This window comes from Psammomys obesus, unplaced genomic scaffold (genome assembly GCF_907164565.1).
Source record: "Psammomys obesus unplaced genomic scaffold, mPsaObe1.curated_primary_1811, whole genome shotgun sequence".
Classification (NCBI taxonomy): Eukaryota; Metazoa; Chordata; class Mammalia; order Rodentia; family Muridae; genus Psammomys; species Psammomys obesus.
Window position 1 is genome coordinate 1699753 of NW_026596069.1, and position 20848 is coordinate 1720600.

The window sequence follows — 20848 nt, forward strand, 5'->3', positions numbered from 1 at the left end:
TGTGTGAACAACCTGTAACTTTAATGGCTTTGCCAAAGCAGTTTCTGGGGGAACTTCTTTAAGTGTTAGATCTACTAGTAAGGTTATAATGACAAGTGTAATTTAATGAAGAGGGGTGAGAGGTTTCTTTTGATTTGAGGCTGTCTCCTGTGCAGCGTGGTATTGGCAATATAGCCTGGCCTGGTCTTGACTTTTTATTCTCCTCCTGCCTCAGTGTCCTGAATGTTAGGATGAAGTGTGTGCCACCAAACCTGATTAATGGGGTGAAGGACTCATGATCTAGCATGTTATAGGCAAGCACACACCAACTGAGATAAATCTCTAGGCCTTTTACTTTTTGAGACAGGGTCTTACTATGTAGCCGTGTTAAAATCAATTCTTACTTTACCCTTTGCTTCCATAGATTACAGGCATATTTCACCACACCAGCTGTTAAACTGCATTATCTCTGACTAATTGTAATGCCTGTGCTGTTGTCCGTCCCCCCCCCCCCCCAGACAAGGTTTCTTTGTGTAGACCAGGCTGTCCTGGAACTCAAGAGGTCCACCTGCCTCTGCCTCCCAGTGCTAGGATCACAGGCATGTGCCACAGACCCTGGTTATTTACATTTTTTTCCAAATAGGTTCATGGTTTCATAGTGTCATAAGTTGGTTTTCGATTCATTATGTAGCCAAAGATAAGTTTTAATTTCTTATTCGCCTGCTTCTTCCTCTTCCCAAGTGCTGGAGGCTTACGCCACCATTCCTAGCTATTTTCTCACCTTCACTTCCACCCTTCTCAGAAGATAACTGACTGTATTTTTTTTACCTCCCAGTTTCCCCATACTTTGTTCATAATTTGTCAGTGATGGCCACTTTTACTTGAACTCGTGATGAAGTCAAAGATTCCCTTTTAACCTTCCTACCTCCATTTCCCAAATGCTGGAATTACAGGCCCGTGCAGCTATTCCCAAATCAACAATTCTCTATTGACATCGAAATGCTTACTTCCAAAACCAAGTTCTACTTTCCTGTCTTTGAATCATTGAACTGTCTTACCATCGAGACAGCTGAGGCTACAAAGTCGCCACATAGTTTAGGTTCGTAAGACACTTGTGTTGGGTGGGGTGGCACAAACCCTTAAAAAGCACACGGGAGGTAGAGACTGGTGGGATCAAGGCCAGCCAGGGCCACAGCGAGATCCCTCCCTCCCCTATCCCCGCTCTCCGGACCCCACTCCGCCATTGACACTGCCAGGACCTGTCTTTAAAAGTCACACAGTAGTAACTGACACTCGGCCAGCGCAAGGACTGTAAAGGTACAGAGACGCCTCTGACCCAGCAAACCGGTCGGAAAGAGCAGCAGTTGACCTATTTTCCCCTAACCTTTCCAAGACGGCCTGAAAAGTGATTTAAGGTTTCGTGAACCGGATGCTGTCCTAGAGGCTGGGAACCTAACCCCGCTCTCTCAATTGGCCGCACAAATTTGTGTAAGGGTGCCGATACCCAGGTGTGCATACTTCGTCGGGCTGTGAACGAGAACAAAGGTACCCTTAACAATGCCTTAGGACAAGATGGCGCCCGCGGCAAGTGGCGGCTTCAGGAAAAATTTCCACACGCCCAACTTGCACGCGCGCGACCTCGCGCCCCGGGTATTCTCGAACAAATTCGCGTGCACCGGAGCATCCAATAAACGTTACCACTAGGTCCCTAACCCGGGTCCTCCACGCCCCTTACGCATGCGCGCTAGGGCCTCGGTCCCGTGCCAACGGCGCAGGCGCTGCAACTGACGCAAGGAGCCTGTAATCGTTTCGTCATTTATCCCGTGTGACCTTGAGTCTTTCCTACCGTTGAGGACCGGGGCTGTCCGGGGCAATGCCTGTATGTCCCTCTGCTCCCTCTGCCTTCTCACCGCCCGCACGACCGCGGAGGCCGTGATCAGAGTACAGGACTCTTCAGCAGTCATGCAGAGGAGCTTGCTGGCGGCGGGCTCCGATGACGGGAGCCGCGGCCCGGCCGTCTCTGGTCAGGCAACGCGCTCGGCGCCTCGGCGGAAGAGCGGGCTTCCGTGCCGCAGCGGCCAACCCCCGCCCCCCCGCCCCACGTGGTTGGAGGTTTCCAGAAGCGTAGCCACGGCCGTGCGCGCAGCTCCGGGCCTGTTGGGTGTCTGCTCTCTGCCTCGCACCCCTTCTGTCCAGCCGCCATGATCAGCGCCAGCAGGGCCGCGGCCGCTCGTCTCGTGGGCACCGCAGCCTCCCGGAGCCCGGCGGCCGCCCGTCACCAGGTGAGGAACGGCCATGCCTTCCGGTTGGGACTCGAGGCCTCGATAGGGGAGAGGCAGGCCTTGCCCTTCGGGGTCAGGCTCTAGGAGAAATCCCGGGCGAAGGGAGGTAACGGATATTCGGTGGCCGGTGTTGGCCTGGTCGAGGGCTTCAGCCTCGAGCTCTGCTGAGTCACAATCCCTGGCGTTCTATGTAGTCTTACCTCGCTAATTACCCCGTTAATTTACCCTAACCTGTGGCCAGTTGGATGTGGTTGGTCTTGTAATGGATGTAGTTTACTGCAAGGCAGAACTATTTACGCTAGGTTCTGTTATAGGTCGAAGGACAATTCCTCTACTGTAAATTAATAATCAAGAATCCCGCTGCTGGGAAGAAACAGGGAGTAGGGAGCATCTGCGTTAGAAACTGAAAGTTAAATTCCAACCTCAATTTTTCTTTCTTCGATTTTTTATTTTTTATTTTTATTTATTTATTTTTTTTTTGAGGCAAGGTCTCTGACTCCCGTGCGCTGAGATTGAAAGCGAACACCACCATCCTCGTCCTCTATTTACTTGTGGTTTATAATAGTCAGAACAGGAAAAAGATTGTGGAACTTTATCTGAAATAAGAAAAAAATGTTTTTGGAGAATGAGACTTGTAGCTCTCCAAGATAGTTGTTTCAGAAGGCCAGTAGAATGTCCCTGTGTACCTTAAATTTCTACTTCGAGTGCGCACGTAATTGGAGTCAGGTGTGAGTTAATTTTGAGACAGGGTCTCACTGTGTAGCCTTGGCTCTTCTGGAACTGATGTAGACCAGGCCTGACTCTGGCTTTCAAGTGTTAGGATTAAAAGGTTTTTCCACCATGTCTGGCAGCTATGAATTAATTTTGAATTTTTTGCATGGTGTTTCTTTAACCAGGTCTTAAGCAGAAGTGGTTCCCTGTCACCGGCCCTTAGGGGTCAGGGGGAGGCACATCTGCCAACTTCCAGGTTGTCATGACTTTGAGGGACACTTAATTTTCCGGCCTCTTGTTGTTAAAAGCTAGAGTTGCTTCTAAGCATCCCTCACTCAATTTGTCACAGCAAATATTGGTACAAGATCAGTGTCAAAGTTGAAAATCTCCATTGCAGTGTAAATTTTTTTTTTTGTAATTCAAAACAATTTTATGTTTGCTTACTTTTACCTTACAGTCTGGAAAACTTGCAGATGTGTGATAGGTAAATCTATACATTTTACATATTAAGGACTAAAGTTTACATGTGTATCTCAGGATTTGGAAATATTCCTTGTGTATTTGATGGCTGATGCAATTTTTTTCCCCCCAGGATGGCTGGAATGGCCTTAGTCATGAAGCTTTTAGATTTGTTTCAAGAAGGGATTATGCGTGAGTATAACTTCAATTTCTTTTGAAAGAACACACATTAATTGAACTCTAAGGCTGTGGTGGGTGCATTTTGTTAACAAGTAACTATTTCTCTCCAGTTACTCATTTGTATTTGTGGTTGATGCAACTTGCCGGCTTGAAACAAGTTCTTCCTATCTTGTTGGAGACCACTGCTGAGATAACCATGGTATTCTTTACTCTCTTACAGATCAGAAGCTATCAAGGGTGCAGTTGTTGGTATTGATTTGGGTACCACTAACTCCTGTGTGGCAGTTATGGAGGGCAAACAGGCAAAGGTGAGCATAATTGGAAGCCTGAGGTTACTTAGGTATCCAGTCTGGCATTAGGTGCTTAGAAATGCTGAATCTGAGCCAGGATAAATTGATGGATACCTTTAATCCCAGCAGAGACAAGGACATCTCTGAGTTCAGGTCCAGCTACACAGTGAGTTCCAGGACAGCTAGGGCCACACAGAGAAACCTTGTCTGAAACAAAGAGTGGTGAATCTAGTTTGATGCTGTTTTTGAGACATGTATTCTAGGCTAGACTTGAGTATTATTTAGTGCAAAGACTGCAGGTGGTGTTACTGCTCCAAACTTCTAATTTGCACTTAAAACCTTTTGTTTTTGTAGGACTTAAGAATTGACATAAGGTTAATTAATTGGGCGTTGATAATTGAGTGAATATAAGTTCTTGGAGTAGGATTTCAATATGTTCTCTGGGGTAGAGGTGATAATGCTATTAGAGAACTTAAAATGACTTGCTCAGTTTTGGAGTCCAGTAAGGTTCACAGTGTCTTGGAAGCTTCTATTTGCTAGAAGCAAGGAGAGTTCTGCATTCAAGGGGTTTTGTGTTATGTAGAGGTTGCCTCTTCATGCCTTTATCTGAAACGACTTGAGCTTTTACAAGGCTTTCACATATATTTAACAAGATTAGGTATATTTAAGGTGGTGTGGCCATAGACTTCTGCATACATTTGAAATATTTATTGTGTAGTGGTCATACTAAAACATGCCATTTTAGTGCATTATCCCTTCAACTTTTATTTACTTATTTTTAATTGTTTGAGCTGCTTAAATCATGGCTACAAAGATGCCAGTGGTGACTTAATACCTTAATCGCTGTCTTTGGGAATTTTAGGTTCTGGAGAATGCTGAAGGTGCCAGAACTACCCCTTCGGTAGTTGCCTTTACAGCAGATGGAGAACGACTTGTTGGTATGCCAGCAAAGCGACAGGCTGTCACCAACCCAAACAATACATTCTATGCTACTAAGCGTCTTATTGGACGTCGGTATGATGACCCCGAAGTGCAGAAAGACACGTGAGTAATGTGGAAATCAACTCAGAAGACTGAGTGCTTTGAACAAGGTTCTGTCCCTCATTGTCAGTCATGAAATGGCATAGGTTATATCATATGTTAAGTTAAATATCTGTGGGCGTATTTTTGTGTGTGTGTGCACAATCCTTTGCTCATTCTTTTTTTTTTTTTTGTTTTTGTTTTTGTTTTTGTTTTTGTTTTTTTGAGACAGGGTTTCTCTGTAGCATGGCTTCCTGGGAACTCACTCTGTAGACCAGTCTGGCCTCGAACTGAAAGATCCTCCTGCCTCTGCCTCCTGAGTGTTTGTGCTAAATTTGTGTGCCACTGCTGCCTGGGTTTTGAAGTTTTTGTTTTTGTTCTGAGACAGGGTTTCTCTGTGTAGCCCTGGCTATCCTGAAACTGTCTTTGTAGACAGGTTAGCCTCAAATTCATAGAGGTCTTCCTGCTGCTGCCTCCAGGAATGCTGGGATTAAAGGCTTGTGGCACCATGCCTGCTGGCTTTTACATTTTTCTTATTATTGTTACTTTTTTTTGGGGGGGGGGCGCTATGTTCACGGTCTATCACATGAGTGGAGGTCAGAGTACACCTTGCAGGAGCCTGTTGTATTCTATGTAGGTCCTGGGCATTGAAGGTCAGGTCATTAGGTTTGGCAGTAAGAACCTTACTAAGCCATCTCACTGGTCCAGTTTGCTTGTTTGAGATTAAAATGAAAAAAAAGAAAAAGAAAGAAATTACTAGGGGCTGGATTGATGGCGCAGAAGTGCTGGCTGTCCTTCCAGAGGACCTGGGTTCAATTCCCAGAACTCACATGACAGCTCACAACTGTTTGTAACTCCAGTTTCAGGAGATCTGACAGCCTCATACAGATATAAATGCGGAAAAAACATCACTGCACATAAAACAAATAAATATATATATTTAAAACAGAACTGTGTGGTGGTGCAGGCCTTTGATCCCAGCACTTGGGGGCAGAGGCAGTATCTCTTGAGTTCAAGGCCAGCCTGGTCTATAGAGTGACCTCCAGGACAACCAAGGCTGCACAGAGACCCTGTCTCGTAAAACATAAAAAAGAAAATAGGGACTGGAGATTGGTTGTTCAGTAGTTAAGAGCGGACCCTGGAATGATTCCTAGGAACCATATTGTGGCTCACAAAGCAATTGTAACTTCAGTTCCAAAGGATATGTTCTGGCTTGTATGTACAGGTATATGCTTACTAAACACTAATACACATAAGTAAAATTTAAAAACTGATCTTGGGTTTACTCTTATGTGGATCTTGGGAAAATTTGAGCTCTGTATGCAGTATAAGATTTTTGAATGGAGTCACGTGTAGACCTGGTTGGCTTCTTCCAGTTACTCTAATTCAGTTTCCATCTACCTTGTTCCTTGCATCAATACTTTTCTTTGTGGCCAAGTAGTATTTTATCGTATGTTCATTTTCATAGAGACCACCTGGTCTTTCTGCTCTTTAAAATGGATGTGATTTATGGTGACCTTGGCATTATAAGTTTCACGAGCAAGTTTTCTTTTTGCCTTTCAGTAAGAATGTTCCCTTTAAAATTGTCCGTGCTTCCAATGGTGACGCGTGGGTTGAGGCTCATGGAAAACTCTATTCTCCAAGTCAGATTGGAGCATTTGTATTGATGAAGATGAAAGAGACTGCAGGTGAGCGGATTTAGTTCACATCTGTGAAAATTGTAAGTGCTGGTGGCTCCTCTGGGGTTATACTGATTAACTTCATGCTCTTTATGGGGTCCGAAGCTTTTTGCATCTAAAATCTAAAAATGGCAAAACTTTTGGACTCATACTTAATCTGAAGATTGAGTTTAACTCTCTTAATGATGCCTCTTGCTTTTTTCCACTGGTGTCCAGTGTAGTGTTTTGTGTGAAAAGCCAGAAAGCTACATACTAAACTAGACTTAAAGGCCATTGGATGTTGATCAGTCCTGACTGAAATGCTAATGGTGATTTGGAATTTCCAGCCAACACATCTCTGCTACTGAGCTGCACAAAAGTACTTTGCAGACATGCAGACCTTTTGGGGTTGGGTTGTGGGGGGGACAACAGCACAGGGTGTTAGCATCCCTCACTGCTGATCCTACTGTTGCAGCCTCTTAAGTACTAACCGTTACAATGATGAGCATCCCAAGCATTCTATTTTACTAATAAGGACTCAGGAGCCAGGTGCTGGGGTGAAAACCTGCTAGCTCAGAGAGGCAGAGAAAGCACCCAGCTGACCTTCCTTCTCAGCTCAGGTCTGGATGGAAAAACCCAAAAGGCTCAATAGTACAACTGGACAATCTAGGAGGAAAGGGCCAAAAACCCAAGGCTGAAGGTTGCTAGGTCAAAGCCCAGAAGCCAAGAAGCTAACGCCAGAGCTTGAGTTAAAAGCTCTTTCTTCTCCATGCTGTCTTAAATACCCTCAACTCAAAGTCCCTCCTACCCTTTAATCTCTAACAGCTGTTTTCTTGGTCTGCCTCTTGACCTAGAGTTAACTTCATTAAATCATGTGTACAGAGAGCTCTTGGATTAAAGGTTCGTGCTAGGGCTGGGTGAACCATAACATAATCACCTGTTTACAATAAAGAGAAAATTCTTGAAATATAGGTGTGTTATGGCTCACTCAAACCAAACAGTAAATAGGATTTTTACAGTTCATAATTTTGGGGTATACACTGGGATCAAATATTTTGCAACAACTAATAGTACTTCGGGTGATTTTTTTTTTAAGGTTTTATTTATTTATTTTACATATAAGTGTTCTTTCTGCATGTACACCTGCATGCAGAAGAGGGCATCAGATCCCAGTATAGATGCTTGTGAGCCGTCATGTGGTTGCAGGGAATTGAACTCAATTCCTTTGGAAGAACAGGTAGTGCTTTTAACCACTGAGCCATCTCTCCAGCCCGGGTGATTTGATTTTTGAGACCAGATTTCATACTGTAGTCTAGGCTGTCTTTGAACTCACTTTGTAGCCCAGACTGGCCTCAAACGTGTGGGGATCTTCCTAAGATTATAGACATGAGCTACCATGCTTGCAGGTCTTGCTATGTAATCCAGGACAGCCTTGGACTTACTTCCTCCTGCTACCTCCTCAGTGCTAGATTACAGTGGTAGCATACAGTACTCAATCTAGTGCTTGTTGGAGTGTTTTTTCTACATGCTCTCTGCATGTTGAGCCATAAAGGAGGTGAGTGTTGTCTGTTGCTCCACAGAGGATGAGATGTGGATTTATTAGGCTTCATTAGTAATTTTGTTGCTTTTTTTTTTTTTTCTGACACAATACCATGATGGAATTTTATTCTTTCTTTTCTAGAAAATTACTTGGGTCACACAGCAAAAAATGCTGTGATCACAGTCCCTGCTTATTTCAATGACTCACAGCGACAGGTAAAGTTAACTAGATGCCTGTGTGTGGTGGTGGTGAGGGTTGCCTGAGTTAAAGGATGGGTAGATACATTTATTTCTACCTCTCTAGGCCACTAAGGATGCTGGCCAGATAGCTGGGCTAAATGTACTTCGAGTGATTAATGAACCTACAGCTGCTGCTCTGGCCTATGGTCTCGACAAATCTGAAGATAAGGTGTAAGTTGATAACAGTAATATTTTTGTCTGAATTACAGGTTTTCATGTAGTTTTATTACATTTTTCTATTTTGTGTGGGCCCATGTATTGGTTCTGGAGGTCAGAAGATAAAATGTGTGGGCTGTCTTTTGCCTTTTTCCAAAACAGTCTCAAGTAAGGTTGTCAGCCTTGGCCGCAGGTGCCCGCCCTCTGGATGGTCCTGCTTGGTTTGTTTTTTGGTTTTTGTTTTGTTTTGTTTTGTTTTTTCTTCCCAAGGCAGGGCTTTTTTGTGTGGCCTTGGTTGTCCTGGACTTGTTTTGTTGGCCAGGCTGGCATTAAAAGAGTGTGCCACCATACCTACTTTCATTTTTATTTTATTTTTTGTAAATTACAATTTATTCTTATTGTCAATTACTAATGTGTTTGTATGTGGTTATATGTATGTTATTCCCGACACCCACAGAAGTGTCAGATTCCCCTGGAACTGAGATTACAGGTGATTGTGAGCTACCTGATGGAGGTGCTGGGTATAAAAAACTGATTCTCTGGAAGAGCACTCTGTGCTCTTCACTGCTGAACTCAATCCAGCCCCCTTAACATGTATTATACATGTGGTGGGGCATGTTCATGAAATACAGTGAACAGGAAGAGGTCAGAGGACAACTTACAGGAGTAAGTTCTTTCTATGTAGGTTCCTGGGATTGATGAGGCTTGGAAGTCAAGCATCTGTACTTGCTAAAAACCATCTGTCTTTCAGGCCTTGTATTGTCATTTGTTTTTTTATATAGTTTATTTTATTTTTTTTTAATTTTTATTTTATGTGCATCAGTGTGAAGGTGTCAGATCCCTTGGAAGTGGTGTTTCAGACAGTTGTGCTGCCATGTGGTTACTGGGAATTGAACCCGGGTGCTTTGGAAGAGCAGACAGTGCTTTTAACCACTGAACCATCTCTCCAGCTCTGTTATTTGTTTTTTTGTTGTTTTTTTTTTTTTTTTTTTTTTTAAGATAATATTTATTTATTATGCATAGTGTTCTGTCTGCATGTACACCCACCCGCCAGAGGAGGGCATGAGATCTCACTATAGATGGTTGTGAGCCACCATATGGTTGCTGGAACTTGAACTCAGGACCTCTGGAAAAGCAGCCAGTACTCTTAACTGCTGAGCCATCTTTCCAGCTTCCCTGTCATTTGTTTTTAAGGCAGGGTTTCTTAACATAGGTCTGGATCTCCTGGAACTCCCTCTGTAAACTCTTCCTCCACTGCCTGCCTTGTGCTGTGAAAGCAACCTGAACTGTGAACTAAGTTATAACAGCTGTCAGATTTATGCTATACCATTTTCATTTTGTAAGGTTAAAATATTGTGCTTAGGCTAAAAATGTCCTTTTATTCTTTCCAAATCAGTATATATGGTGTGTTTCATTAATTTAAGAGCATTTTACTATTTGCTTTAGACCCTTGATAATTTTTATTTTTATTATATGTTGATAAATATTTCAGAAACAATCATTTGCTCCTTGTTTCTGTGTTGTATGTTACTGGTGGGCCATACGTTAACAGGCATGTCACTAGATTTCAAAATTATTAAAATCTCAGGAAAATAGCTAAGTTAATTAATCTTTGGGTTTTGAGTTCATTCCTTTGTAATAGGTTTTGTTTCTTGAGGCTTAAATATTTTCTTTCTTTCTAGCATTGCTGTGTATGATTTAGGTGGTGGAACCTTTGATATTTCTATCCTGGAAATTCAGAAAGGAGTGTTTGAGGTGAAATCCACCAATGGGGATACTTTCTTAGGAGGTGAAGACTTTGACCAAGCTTTGTTACGGCACATTGTCAAGGAGTTCAAGAGGGAGGTTAGTTACCTACATTGTGGTTAATGGTAGGCATTGGGTTATTGAGAATCTTTGTTTAGATTGCTCTTTGCTTTGTTAGTAGTTTTTCTGTCTTAAGGTAATTGCATTTCACGGTCATGGGTAAACTAATCCAATTTAGTTTTATATAGCCTTAGATTGGGAACAAAAGACCAAGTGACCTTGGTTACAGTATTAGAGAAGAAACTGAAAAAAGAGGCCTTGAGCTTGGAGAGTTGATGGGTGTTTCTTCACTCTTACTCACACCTGTTTTTTTCCTGTCTCTAAAGGTGATAATTGTGTTTCTTTATAAAGGGATGGTCCCTTCATAAGCAAATAAAATGTGTTCTTTGCTGCTACTGCAGTTTCTATATTGTCTCACTAATCCTGTTTTGTAGACAGGGGTTGATTTGACCAAAGACAACATGGCACTTCAGAGGGTTCGGGAAGCTGCTGAGAAGGCCAAGTGTGAGCTCTCCTCATCTGTGCAGGTGAGACATAGACAAATCCCAGTAGTTTTGGTGGATATGTTTTCCTTGAACTTTTTTGAATAGTGTATTCTTATTTAATAATGTCAGTGTAGCCTCTTTCCGGTTTTCTGTTTACTAATAGCCTTGGCCATGCGCAAAGGGACAGTATAGTGATCTTTTTAATGAATGAAGTAAATATTTATGCGTGCTTCATTCCTGTGGAGACCAGAACAAAGTGTCAGAACCTCTGGAAATGCCAGGTCTATGTTGGACATTGAACCTGGGTCCTTAGTGCTCTTAACCCACTGAACCTTCTCTCCACCCCTTTGTTAAACCTTTTTAATAAATAATATTGGAGCCAAATAACAATCATGTTCCTATTTGAATGACACTGAATACACTTTTCTTTTAAGTTAAAGATGTTGGTTTTCTTTTTCCTTCTCCCTTCTTCCCTCTTGTCTGTCTTCCTGTCTCCTTTCTTACCTCTCAGTGCTTGAATTAAAGGCATGCATCATCACAAACAGCAAGATGAGGATTTTAGAGCAGGAGATGATAGCTCAGTGGTAGAGGACATGGCTAACACGTATGAACTCGTGAGTTAGGTCCCAGCATTGCAAACAGGACAGTCCACTGTGGCTTAGAATGTGTTGAACTGCCAGTGGAGAGTGATTAGGTCTCAGAATGTGGTATCTGGAGAGGAAGAGCCTGGTTACTTTTATGTGGCTGTATCTTATTGGAGGGTATTTTGTTTTCTAGCCTTCAGCACTTCAGTAAAGTATATTAAATCCTTGTACACTTTTGACTGTAAATCTGTAAAGTAAATCCTTGGAAACTTCTCAACACATACTATTTATTTTGGAAAGATGGACATTAATTAGAATATTAATATCAAACCAGAAGATTGATTGATTGGTTGGTTTGTTTCTCTGTGTGTAACCCTGCCTGTCCTGGACTCACTCTGTAGACCAGATCTGTCTGTCTTTGCCTTCCAAATGCTAGGATAAAGGCTGCAGCCAGTGTTTTTAACCACTGATAATCTCCAGCACCATTCCAAAGGTTCTAGTTGTATGATTTTGGATGACTTGGTTTACTCTTTTTAACCTACAAGTGTGGCTGAGAGTGGCAAGTTCCTCTTAGTTGTGAATAGTGAGGGCTGTGCATTCAATAGTAACTTAAAGGTAGTGGCTCAGATCTAACTGAAGGCTGAAGTGAAGGATTGGTGTCAGGTTCAAAAGGAACCTGGCAGTTTGTTTGGTACATAGGTGGTGGGAGTTAAAGGTAAACACTGCCTACTCAGTGAGACCCTTTGTGTGGTAGGGAGAGTTTAGGGGCTGGAAAAAAAAATCTGACCAGGGCATAAGGCATGTTAAGCATAGGATAGTTTTGAGGTGGTTAGAAAGAATGGCTTGAGCCATTGCTGTTTTTTGTTTGTTTTGCTGCTGTTGTTCCCCCCCCCCTTTTTTTCCCAGCATCTGCTTTTTAACTCTAGTTCCGTGGATCTGACACCTGTAGACACCTGTCCTTATATAGTACACATAGACATGCATTTAGATAGCACACTTTTTTTTTCTTTTTTTAGTAGAGCTGGAGAAAGTTGAGTGGGACAGTATGTATAAGGGTTTGGGGTAAGACCTCTAAGGGAAAGGTTAGAATAGCTGAGTACAGATGTGAACTTTGGATTTGGATTGGCGTTTATCTTAAGATGATTAAATACAAACCCCAGAATGTTTCAGAAAATAGGCTATTTAAATACCTGTGATAATCCACTGCCAGTCATTTAAAGACACAGACACCTGATAGAATTTTAAAGAAGCCTTATTTCATCTGGTAGTGGGCAGATACACCTTGCTACCCCTCAGCGCCACATCCTGTGCCATTTGCTTAATCCTATCTGGGCTGTTTCCATCCATAATTATTTGTGCATGCTTTCTATCGGCCACTTCTCTCCAAAGTGCCAGCCCATGCTTTACACCAGAAAGATGGTTAAACTTATATGGGAAAAGCTGGAATGGAATGGAAAATAAGGTCCCTGGATTAGTGACACATGTTAGAGTGTAAAGGGAAGAAGCAAAGCAGAATTTTGTGTCAGAGAATGGCTTTGTCTTCAAACTGCTCTAGTGGAACTGGGAGGCTGAAGCAGGCAGATCTCTGAAAGTTTGAGGCCATCCTGCTCTATATAGTGAGTTTGAGAACACCCAGAGCTATAGTGAGACCCTGTTTTGGATGGGCAGATGGACACACACCATGCACATAAACATGCTCACACACAAGTTGGTAGTCTTGGAGTTTATATTATACCATAGAATTATGCTAGTTCACTGTCCATGTGGGTATTTGAATTAAAATATAAGAAATTTTAATAACTTTCATAAAGTCCTCAGAGGCGCTAGTGATTGCCAAATTGAGACTTTCTTTGACAAAATTTAGCCAGATAACATTGGTGATTTAATTTTGTTTTTATGAAAGTGTATTGACTATGAAGTACTTAACCATTTAATGTACTTCGTCCTGAAGAAAAGTGCTTACAAACTCGGCTTCTCTCAGCCTGTGTATCTTATTGGCCCTTGATAGGAGCACTAAGCAGTTTTTTTCCTCTTTGGATGTATATTCCTCAGACACTGTTAACAGCAAATTCTTTGAATTTTGCTAATCTAATTTTTTTTAACTGATTGCATTTTTCTAGTCACATGCACACATGTGCATACGTATTTATTTGCTGTGTAAAAAAATTGAGTGGTGAGATAAGACATGTACCACAATTTTTAGTATATATTAGTTATGTATAATAGCAGATAAATTTTATTAAAATGTTTTTATACGAATATACAATGTTTAACATTCAGTCTAAATGTCCTTGATTGCATAGTTTATGACCCCAAGTTATGGGATTTGGGATTTATTAGATGTTATATAGTTACCTGTTATTTGTGGATGTCATGGCAGTATGTAAGTCAGGTGTCTTGAGTCAGGATCTCTTTGCAGCTCAGGCTGATTTTGAACTCACTCTAGGTGAAGAAGATTGAATGTCTGATTTTCTGCCTGCCGCCCCTGAGGTTTACAGGCACTGCCAGCACACCTAGCATACATTGGTCCTGCTTTTTTTTGAGCATCTGTAACACTCCCTAATTTCTTGGAACTTAGCTTGGTGCTATTAAAGAGATTAAAAAAATTTTTCTTTATGCACATAGGATTTTTTTTTGTATATAATTTTATTTTTATATATGTGGAGAGGATGGAAGAAAGTGAGTGAGGATACCAGTGAAAACTAGGAGAGTATCAGGTTCCCTATAACTGAAACTGTAGGCAGTCCTTAGCTACTCGATGTAGGGGCGAGAAACTGAACTCTGGCCCTCTGCACGGACAGCAAACACTAACTGATGAGCCATCTCTTCAGCTCAGACATGGGTTATTTTTTAACTTGCTGTTAAAGACAATCCTACAGTATATCGTTATGCTTCCGTTTGTTTTTCAAGGCTGAGTTCCTCTGTGTAGTGTTGGCTGGCTTGAACGCAACCTCCAGCCTCTGCCTCCTGAGTGCTGGGATTAAAAGTTTGTGTCACCACCATCTGGTCACAGTATGGTTCCTAACAGACAAGCATATTTCAGCTTGTCTGCCCCAGTTAATATATGTAGACCCTATCAATAAGTCTGACACTGTGCTTTCTAAGTCCTGTCCTAGGGTATGGTCTTAACATTAATGGGAGTATCAAAGTACCAGTTGGGTTCTCTACTGACGTGTGGTTTCTTTGTAGACTGACATCAACTTGCCTTATCTTACAATGGATGCTTCTGGACCCAAGCATTTAAATATGAAGCTTACTCGAGCTCAGTTTGAAGGCATTGTCACAGATCTAATCAAGAGAACTATTGCGCCATGCCAGAAAGCTATGCAGGATGCAGAAGTCGGCAAGAGTGACATAGGAGAAGTGATTCTGGTTGGTGGCATGACGAGGATGCCCAAGGTATGGATTCATGGTATTCTTTATGGGGGCCACTTAATACATAATACATGCATGGGACAAATTGTTTATGTTGTGTGTAGACATGAATATGAACGATTCTAGCTAATGGAGGGTGAGACTAGCCTCACCAAAAAGTGCTTCTAGTTGGCTGTGGTGATTTCATGCATATAATCTCAGCACTTGAAAGGCTAATGCAGGGGAATGGCTCTTGAGTACAGAGTGACATCTTGACCTCTCTCCCCCCCCCCAAAAAAAAGCCTTTTTAGTTTATTTGAATTAAAAGATATAAGAAAAAGTAACAGGAAGAATCTAAACCCAGTCTCAAAAATAATGTCATCAAGCCTTGATAGTAGCCAGTCCCACATCTTTCCAGTATAGTAGTTGGGGCTACTTAACATTTCTTCAACACAGATTTGTGCAATGATGCATTTCATTAATCAACACATCATTCTGAAAAACAGATGTGTAGAGAAAGAATAACTGAGCACAGACCTGTTGAAGGTTCAGCTGTTTTTGGTAATTGGTAGAATTATCTTGGGCCTACGTTAATTATGCATTTATTACTTTTGTTAGTGCCTTGTTTGTGGTGGGTAGTTATATAATGTTTCTCTATTAAAACACCCAGCTATTGGAAAATGAGTCCAGAGTAAGTTTAGATATTGTAGGATTCTGGTTTAAGAGGACACATTGATGCTAACAGATTCTCCTAAGATGCTGTGCATTTTTGTTAGTTCTAATACATAATATCAAAACCTATCCCTCATTTCAGCCACAGAATCATAGTACTGTTTCCTTCAAAATGGTCTTCCAATTGTGTAGAATACATAGACTGTACTTCATAACACCTTGTCTTGTACCTTCTGTTTCAAATGATTAATGTCTTCTGGGAAGCCGGATAATTAAATTCTTCAGTAGACAATGAAATGCTCTGAAGTTGTCGAACATGAACAAAAAATAAGCATTCTTATATCAGAATCTGACTTGCGATCTGGCTACCATGTTCGTGCTCTGTGTCACTCCAGCAGTTGTCCTGAGTGTTAGCTGACAGGTTTTTTCTCTGGGTGATAGGTTCAGCAGACTGTTCAAGATCTTTTTGGCAGAGCCCCAAGTAAAGCAGTTAATCCTGATGAGGCTGTAGCCATTGGAGCTGCCATTCAGGGAGGTGTGTTGGCCGGTGATGTCACAGATGTGCTGCTTCTGGATGTCACTCCTCTCTCTCTGGGTATCGAGACTCTGGGAGGTGTCTTCACCAAACTTATTAATAGGAACACCACTATTCCAACCAAAAAGAGCCAGGTAAGAGCCGTCCTTTCCCTGTCTCTTAACAGGAGCTTTAAGTTCTATGAGTGATGTGTTTCTAGCCATTTTATGAATCTTTTCTTTAAAACATTGTTTATAAATTCATACTAGCTGACTGTGGGTGGTGACACTGTATTTTGTTTTTCCTGTTTTGTTTTGTTTTCCCTAATTCCTGGAAAAGTTCTTAGACAACAGCTAGCAGTGGTGATTATGGGAAAGATAATGTAATGCGACTTCCTAAAAAGGCTGTTGTCATTTGCTACCAAAGTCCTTGTAGTCTGTTATCAAAAGCAAATAAAGACAGGCCTGGCAGGGACAAGGGTCTCATTTTGATTGCAAGGTGGGCTGCATTGATCACTGTCAAGCAGAAATGTATGGGCATGGCATGGTCTTAGTTGAAGAATTACTTCTTGTGGCTGATGGGTCATCTCGGCACTTGAGAAGTTGAAGCATGAAAAGTGAGAGTTTGAGAACTGCCTGGACTATGTAGTGTGACCAAAATTATTTTATTTCCATTTATTTCTTTTCATTCAGTCTTCAGGTTTTCTAGAAAACTCTAGCTTTGGTATTTGTGCAGTGATGTATCTGTCGACACATCATTCTGAAGGAAAGTATGTGGTGACTTCTCATTACTGAGCACGTGGCACCCTTCCTGTCTCTCATCCTCTTTCTCTGGACTGCAAACCAAAACCCAAAGGATTTAAGTCCTTGTTTTGATGCCTTAAACTTTAAGGTTTAAAGCTTTACCTTGTACAACATAGTTGCTGAGCTCAAGCAATTGCTATTGTGTGCCCTTTTATACAAATTGCTGCTCCTGTCCTTGTTCTGAGATTAAGGTACATTAGGAATCATCCAGTATTAGTGTCTCTAGTTTGTATGATAGGTATAGTTAAATCACATAACCAACTAAGTTTTCTTCTTTAGGTGTTTTCTACTGCTGCTGATGGACAAACTCAAGTAGAGATTAAAGTGTGTCAGGGAGAGCGAGAGATGGCTGGAGACAACAAACTTTTAGGACAGTTTACTTTGGTAGGTATTTTGAATCTGAATATCATGCTTTTTGGCTCCATAGCTTGCAAAATTGGCAGTATTTTAACCTCTAAACTACTGACATATAGGCATACTGTGTTATTTTTGAAATTTTTTATAGGCGAAGTATAAAACCCATTATTTCAGTTTTTACCTGAAAGTACTTTGCAGAACTTGAAATTTATAAAATCCTAGGAAGTGTTCAAACTCAGAAATCAGTTGTGTCGTGATTGCTCCTTTCAAAAATACTTGATAGCTGTTGTTTCGGGTCAGCATTAATACAATAGAGAGGTTTCTTCATTTACTATGAACTCTGGACGCAGCCATCATGGCTATTTACCCCTTGATATCCAGACAATTGTAGGAAGCACTAAAACTGTTACTATCACTTAAAATCTCAAGTTTCTGAAGATTGAGTGAAATACCACTTGTTCTAGGAAGCAAGTGGTTGGTTAACCTGTTGGGAATGGGAACCCACAGCCCTCTGAAAGGAGCTCACTTTGGATATTTATTTTAGATTGGAATTCCCCCAGCCCCTCGAGGAGTTCCTCAGATTGAAGTTACATTTGATATTGATGCCAATGGGATTGTGCATGTTTCTGCCAAAGATAAAGGAACAGGACGAGAGCAACAGAGTGAGTATTCAGAGAATGTATGAATAACAAGTTAAGGCTGAGGACTTAGTCCAGTAGAGAGTATGTTCCTAGCATATGCAATGCCCAAGGTTTGGTTACCGCTGAAGAAAAGGTAAGGTGGCCATTATTAGAAAATACATAACCTTTCCCCCTTTGTATGCCTCTTATCCCGTAGAAGATTGTTCCCACCCTGCCGTTTTCCAGGTATCAGTGATAGCTGCCTCTAAACATTTATTTTCTGTATATGGTTGTTACCTTGCATGTATTTCTTGCATCTCATGCATATCTGGTCCCTTTGGGGTTTTGTTGGGGTTTCAAACAAAACACCTGGGACTGGACAATTGTGCTCTGTCATTGGGGTGCTAGGAATTTTAAATCCAGGTCCTCTTCAAGAACAAGTGCTTCTAAACTACTGAGTCTTCTCTTTTCAGCCATGTTTGCCTTTCTTAAACATTATACTTGTAGAAGTGTATTTCTAGGTTTTTGTTTTCTGTTGGCTTTTTGTATTATTTTGAAACTTTGTATCTCTGGTTGGCCTGGAACTTTAACTGGCCTCAAACCCTGACATCTACTTGCCTCTTCCTTCCAGATGGTGGTAAATGTCTTTGAATTTTTATACAATTTACTTAATGTTCATAGTTAGAATTATTCAGATTAATAGAAATAGTAGTAGTCTGTGGCCATGCTGGCCTTGAACTTGGATCTTCTTCCTGAGTGCTGAGATGAAATGTGTGCACCATCATGCTTAGTGTTATTTCTCAATGCAGTAAAGGAAGAGAACTAAAGAGATGCTTTTTTTTTTTTTTTTTTTTTTAACTACAGTTGTAATCCAGTCTTCTGGTGGATTAAGCAAAGATGATATTGAAAATATGGTCAAGAATGCTGAGAAATACGCTGAGGAAGACAGGAGAAAGAAGGTGATTACTTTTGCTGAACTTGTTAAAGCTGACAGAGTTTGGCAGGGCACTGATCTAAAGTTTCTCTTACCTCTCAGGTCCTAATCTGTCATTCCTTTACTTTAATTTACAGTTTGTGTAGACTGTCTTTGTTAACGTGGGATTACACCTTGTAGTCAGTATGCCTTGAGACAACCTTCCCGTTTCTCATCCTCCTTAGTGCCTGAGATTAAGAGCACCCATTGGATTTGGAATGTTCTTTTAGTCATCCACTGTCAAAATTCCCGCATCACAAAAGCCAGCTCAACTTTCTCAGAGCTTTCCCATGTACTTCAGAGTGTGATGAGTCTCCTTCTTTGATTGATTGAGCTTTCCTGTTAGCTGTGTGGCAAGTCACGTATTATCTCACTTGCTATAGAAGTTAATGAAACTGGTTGATTAGAAAGTTACTTAATGCTAAACTGATACTTTCTATTAGGAACGAGTTGAAGCAGTTAATATGGCTGAAGGAATTATTCATGACACAGAAGCCAAAATGGAAGAATTCAAGGATCAGTTGCCTGCTGATGAGGTAACAAATCAAGAGTTTTCACCATTTCATCAACGTTCATTTTTCTTTGGGAAGCTAACTTTTCTTTGAGTTTGATAGTGATTTGGTTTCAAAAATATGAAATAAGGGGTAGAGGTGGGGAAGCAAAAAATACTTAGAAATTTGAGTAGTGCATAATATGTAATGAGACAGAAGACCTGGGGCAAGGGCAAACCAAGTTTTGGTTTTGCTTTTTCCAGTGCAACAAGCTAAAAGAAGAGATTTCCAAAATGAGAGAACTCCTTGCTCGAAAGGACAGTGAAACAGGAGCAAACATTAAGCAGGCGGCATCTTCCCTTCAGCAGGCATCATTGAAACTCTTTGAAATGGCATATAAAAAGGTACACGGCTGGAGGGGTATTTTGGTCCTGATTACTGGGGTTCCCTCCATAACCATTTACACAGGTGAGAGCACTGGGACTAGAATGTCACGGGGAAAGGCATAAGGATGACTGCTGGTGTCCAAGGTGGGGGATAAGTACAGGGAAGGTATGCGTGACAGATAGGCGTGTTGGGGCTATGTGAGATTTTAGTCATTCTTCACTGTTTTCTCAACAGATGGCATCCGAACGGGAAGGTTCTGGAAGTTCTGGCACTGGGGAACAGAAAGAAGATCAGAAGGAGGAGAAACAGTAACGGTGGCAGTGCATTGTGGAGCCAGAAGGACAACATGCTATGAAGCTTGGGAGTGAAGGAACTTCCTGAGCAGAAAAGGGGCAAACTTCAGTCTTTTACTGTGTTTTTGCAGTATTCTATATATAATTTCCTTAATATATAAATTTAGTGACAATTAGCTAACTCATTTAATGGGTGATAAATTCAGCAGTAGCAGGTTCAGACTGTTCTGTCACTAGCCTGTTATTTTCAGCTGCATGTAAAGGGGTGGGATGGGACTCTATACCAATCATTTTAAGGTATATCTGGTTTGTACTGAAGTGGCCATGTTTTCAAGGTGGGAAGCCTATTTCACACATAGTGGAGGTAGACCTTGATTTGAGATCCTTGTTGGCTAAGGGCACTGCTATAAAGAATGCCTTTTGTGTACATTTGGTCCTTCAACTGAGGCCTTTCAAAACAAGCTATCTGTGCCATGGTCTGTAGGTACAGAAGCTAGACCATACTTTTCTAGCTACCCTCTTGGTTGGCTGTTGTTTGGCACCTATATCCTTGATGATTGTTCTTTATCCATCCATTCTGGATTTCTTTTTTAAAAAAATAAAATTCTGAAAGTATCTTGATTACTTTGTGGATGGTGATGGCTTCAGTAAAAAGGATTTTCTAACACTGGCTAAAAGGTTGAACAAACTGAAGATGTGGAAGGACGAATAAATTGTTAAGATATGGAAGTACTCATAAAGCAGTTTGAGGCCAAGCAGGGCCACACAGTGATACACTCTCTCAAAAGTACTGGCATAAACAAATCCGTTGTCTTCTATCTAGGGAAAAAAAAAGTGCCGTGCTTATTAATAAGCTTGAGCAAATTAGCAAGCAGAGTTGGTTTAAAGAAAATTGAACATAGTGGGGGGCTGGAGAGATGGCTCAGAGAGCAAGAGCACTGGTTGCTCTTCCAGAGGTCCTGAGTTCAATTCCCAGCAACCACATGGTGGCTCAC

The 20848-nt window shown here is 41.4% G+C and overlaps 1 protein-coding gene and 2 non-coding genes across 3 annotated transcripts; all 3 read left to right on the top strand.

The window, feature by feature from the left end:
* Positions 1-2071: 2071 nt before the first annotated feature.
* On the top strand, positions 2072-20474 carry Hspa9 (heat shock protein family A (Hsp70) member 9). Its single transcript, XM_055625412.1, has 17 exons — positions 2072-2261; positions 3565-3623; positions 3832-3919; positions 4764-4945; positions 6485-6609; positions 8261-8334; positions 8423-8529; positions 10197-10359; positions 10755-10847; positions 14579-14788; positions 15857-16084; positions 17012-17116; positions 17634-17751; positions 18574-18668; positions 19126-19218; positions 19437-19577; positions 19795-20474. Exons 1-17 carry the CDS (start codon positions 2181-2183, stop codon positions 19870-19872), a joined length of 2040 nt encoding a protein of 679 aa, XP_055481387.1. The 5' UTR covers positions 2072-2180; the 3' UTR covers positions 19873-20474.
* LOC129690238 (small nucleolar RNA SNORD63) lies at positions 15204-15277 on the top strand. Its single transcript, XR_008722245.1, has one exon. It is a non-coding gene; the product is annotated as a small nucleolar RNA SNORD63 (small nucleolar RNA).
* On the top strand, positions 16659-16728 carry LOC129690240 (small nucleolar RNA SNORD63). The gene has a single exon (XR_008722247.1). It is a non-coding gene; the product is annotated as a small nucleolar RNA SNORD63 (small nucleolar RNA).
* Positions 20475-20848: the final 374 nt, after the last annotated feature.

What these genes read in the sequence shown, in the direction of transcription:
- Hspa9 (XM_055625412.1), top strand. Translation starts at nt 2,181, where the DNA reads ATGATCAGCGCCAGCAGGGCCGCGGCCGCTCGTCTCGTGGGCACCGCA. An exon ending in GTTTCAAGAAGGGATTATGC is followed by an intron (nt 3,624 to 3,831) that starts GTGAGTATAACT and finishes ACTCTCTTACAG; the next exon opens with ATCAGAAGCTATCAAGGGTG. An exon ending in TCAAGGAGTTCAAGAGGGAG is followed by an intron (nt 10,360 to 10,754) that starts GTTAGTTACCTA and finishes CCTGTTTTGTAG; the next exon opens with ACAGGGGTTGATTTGACCAA.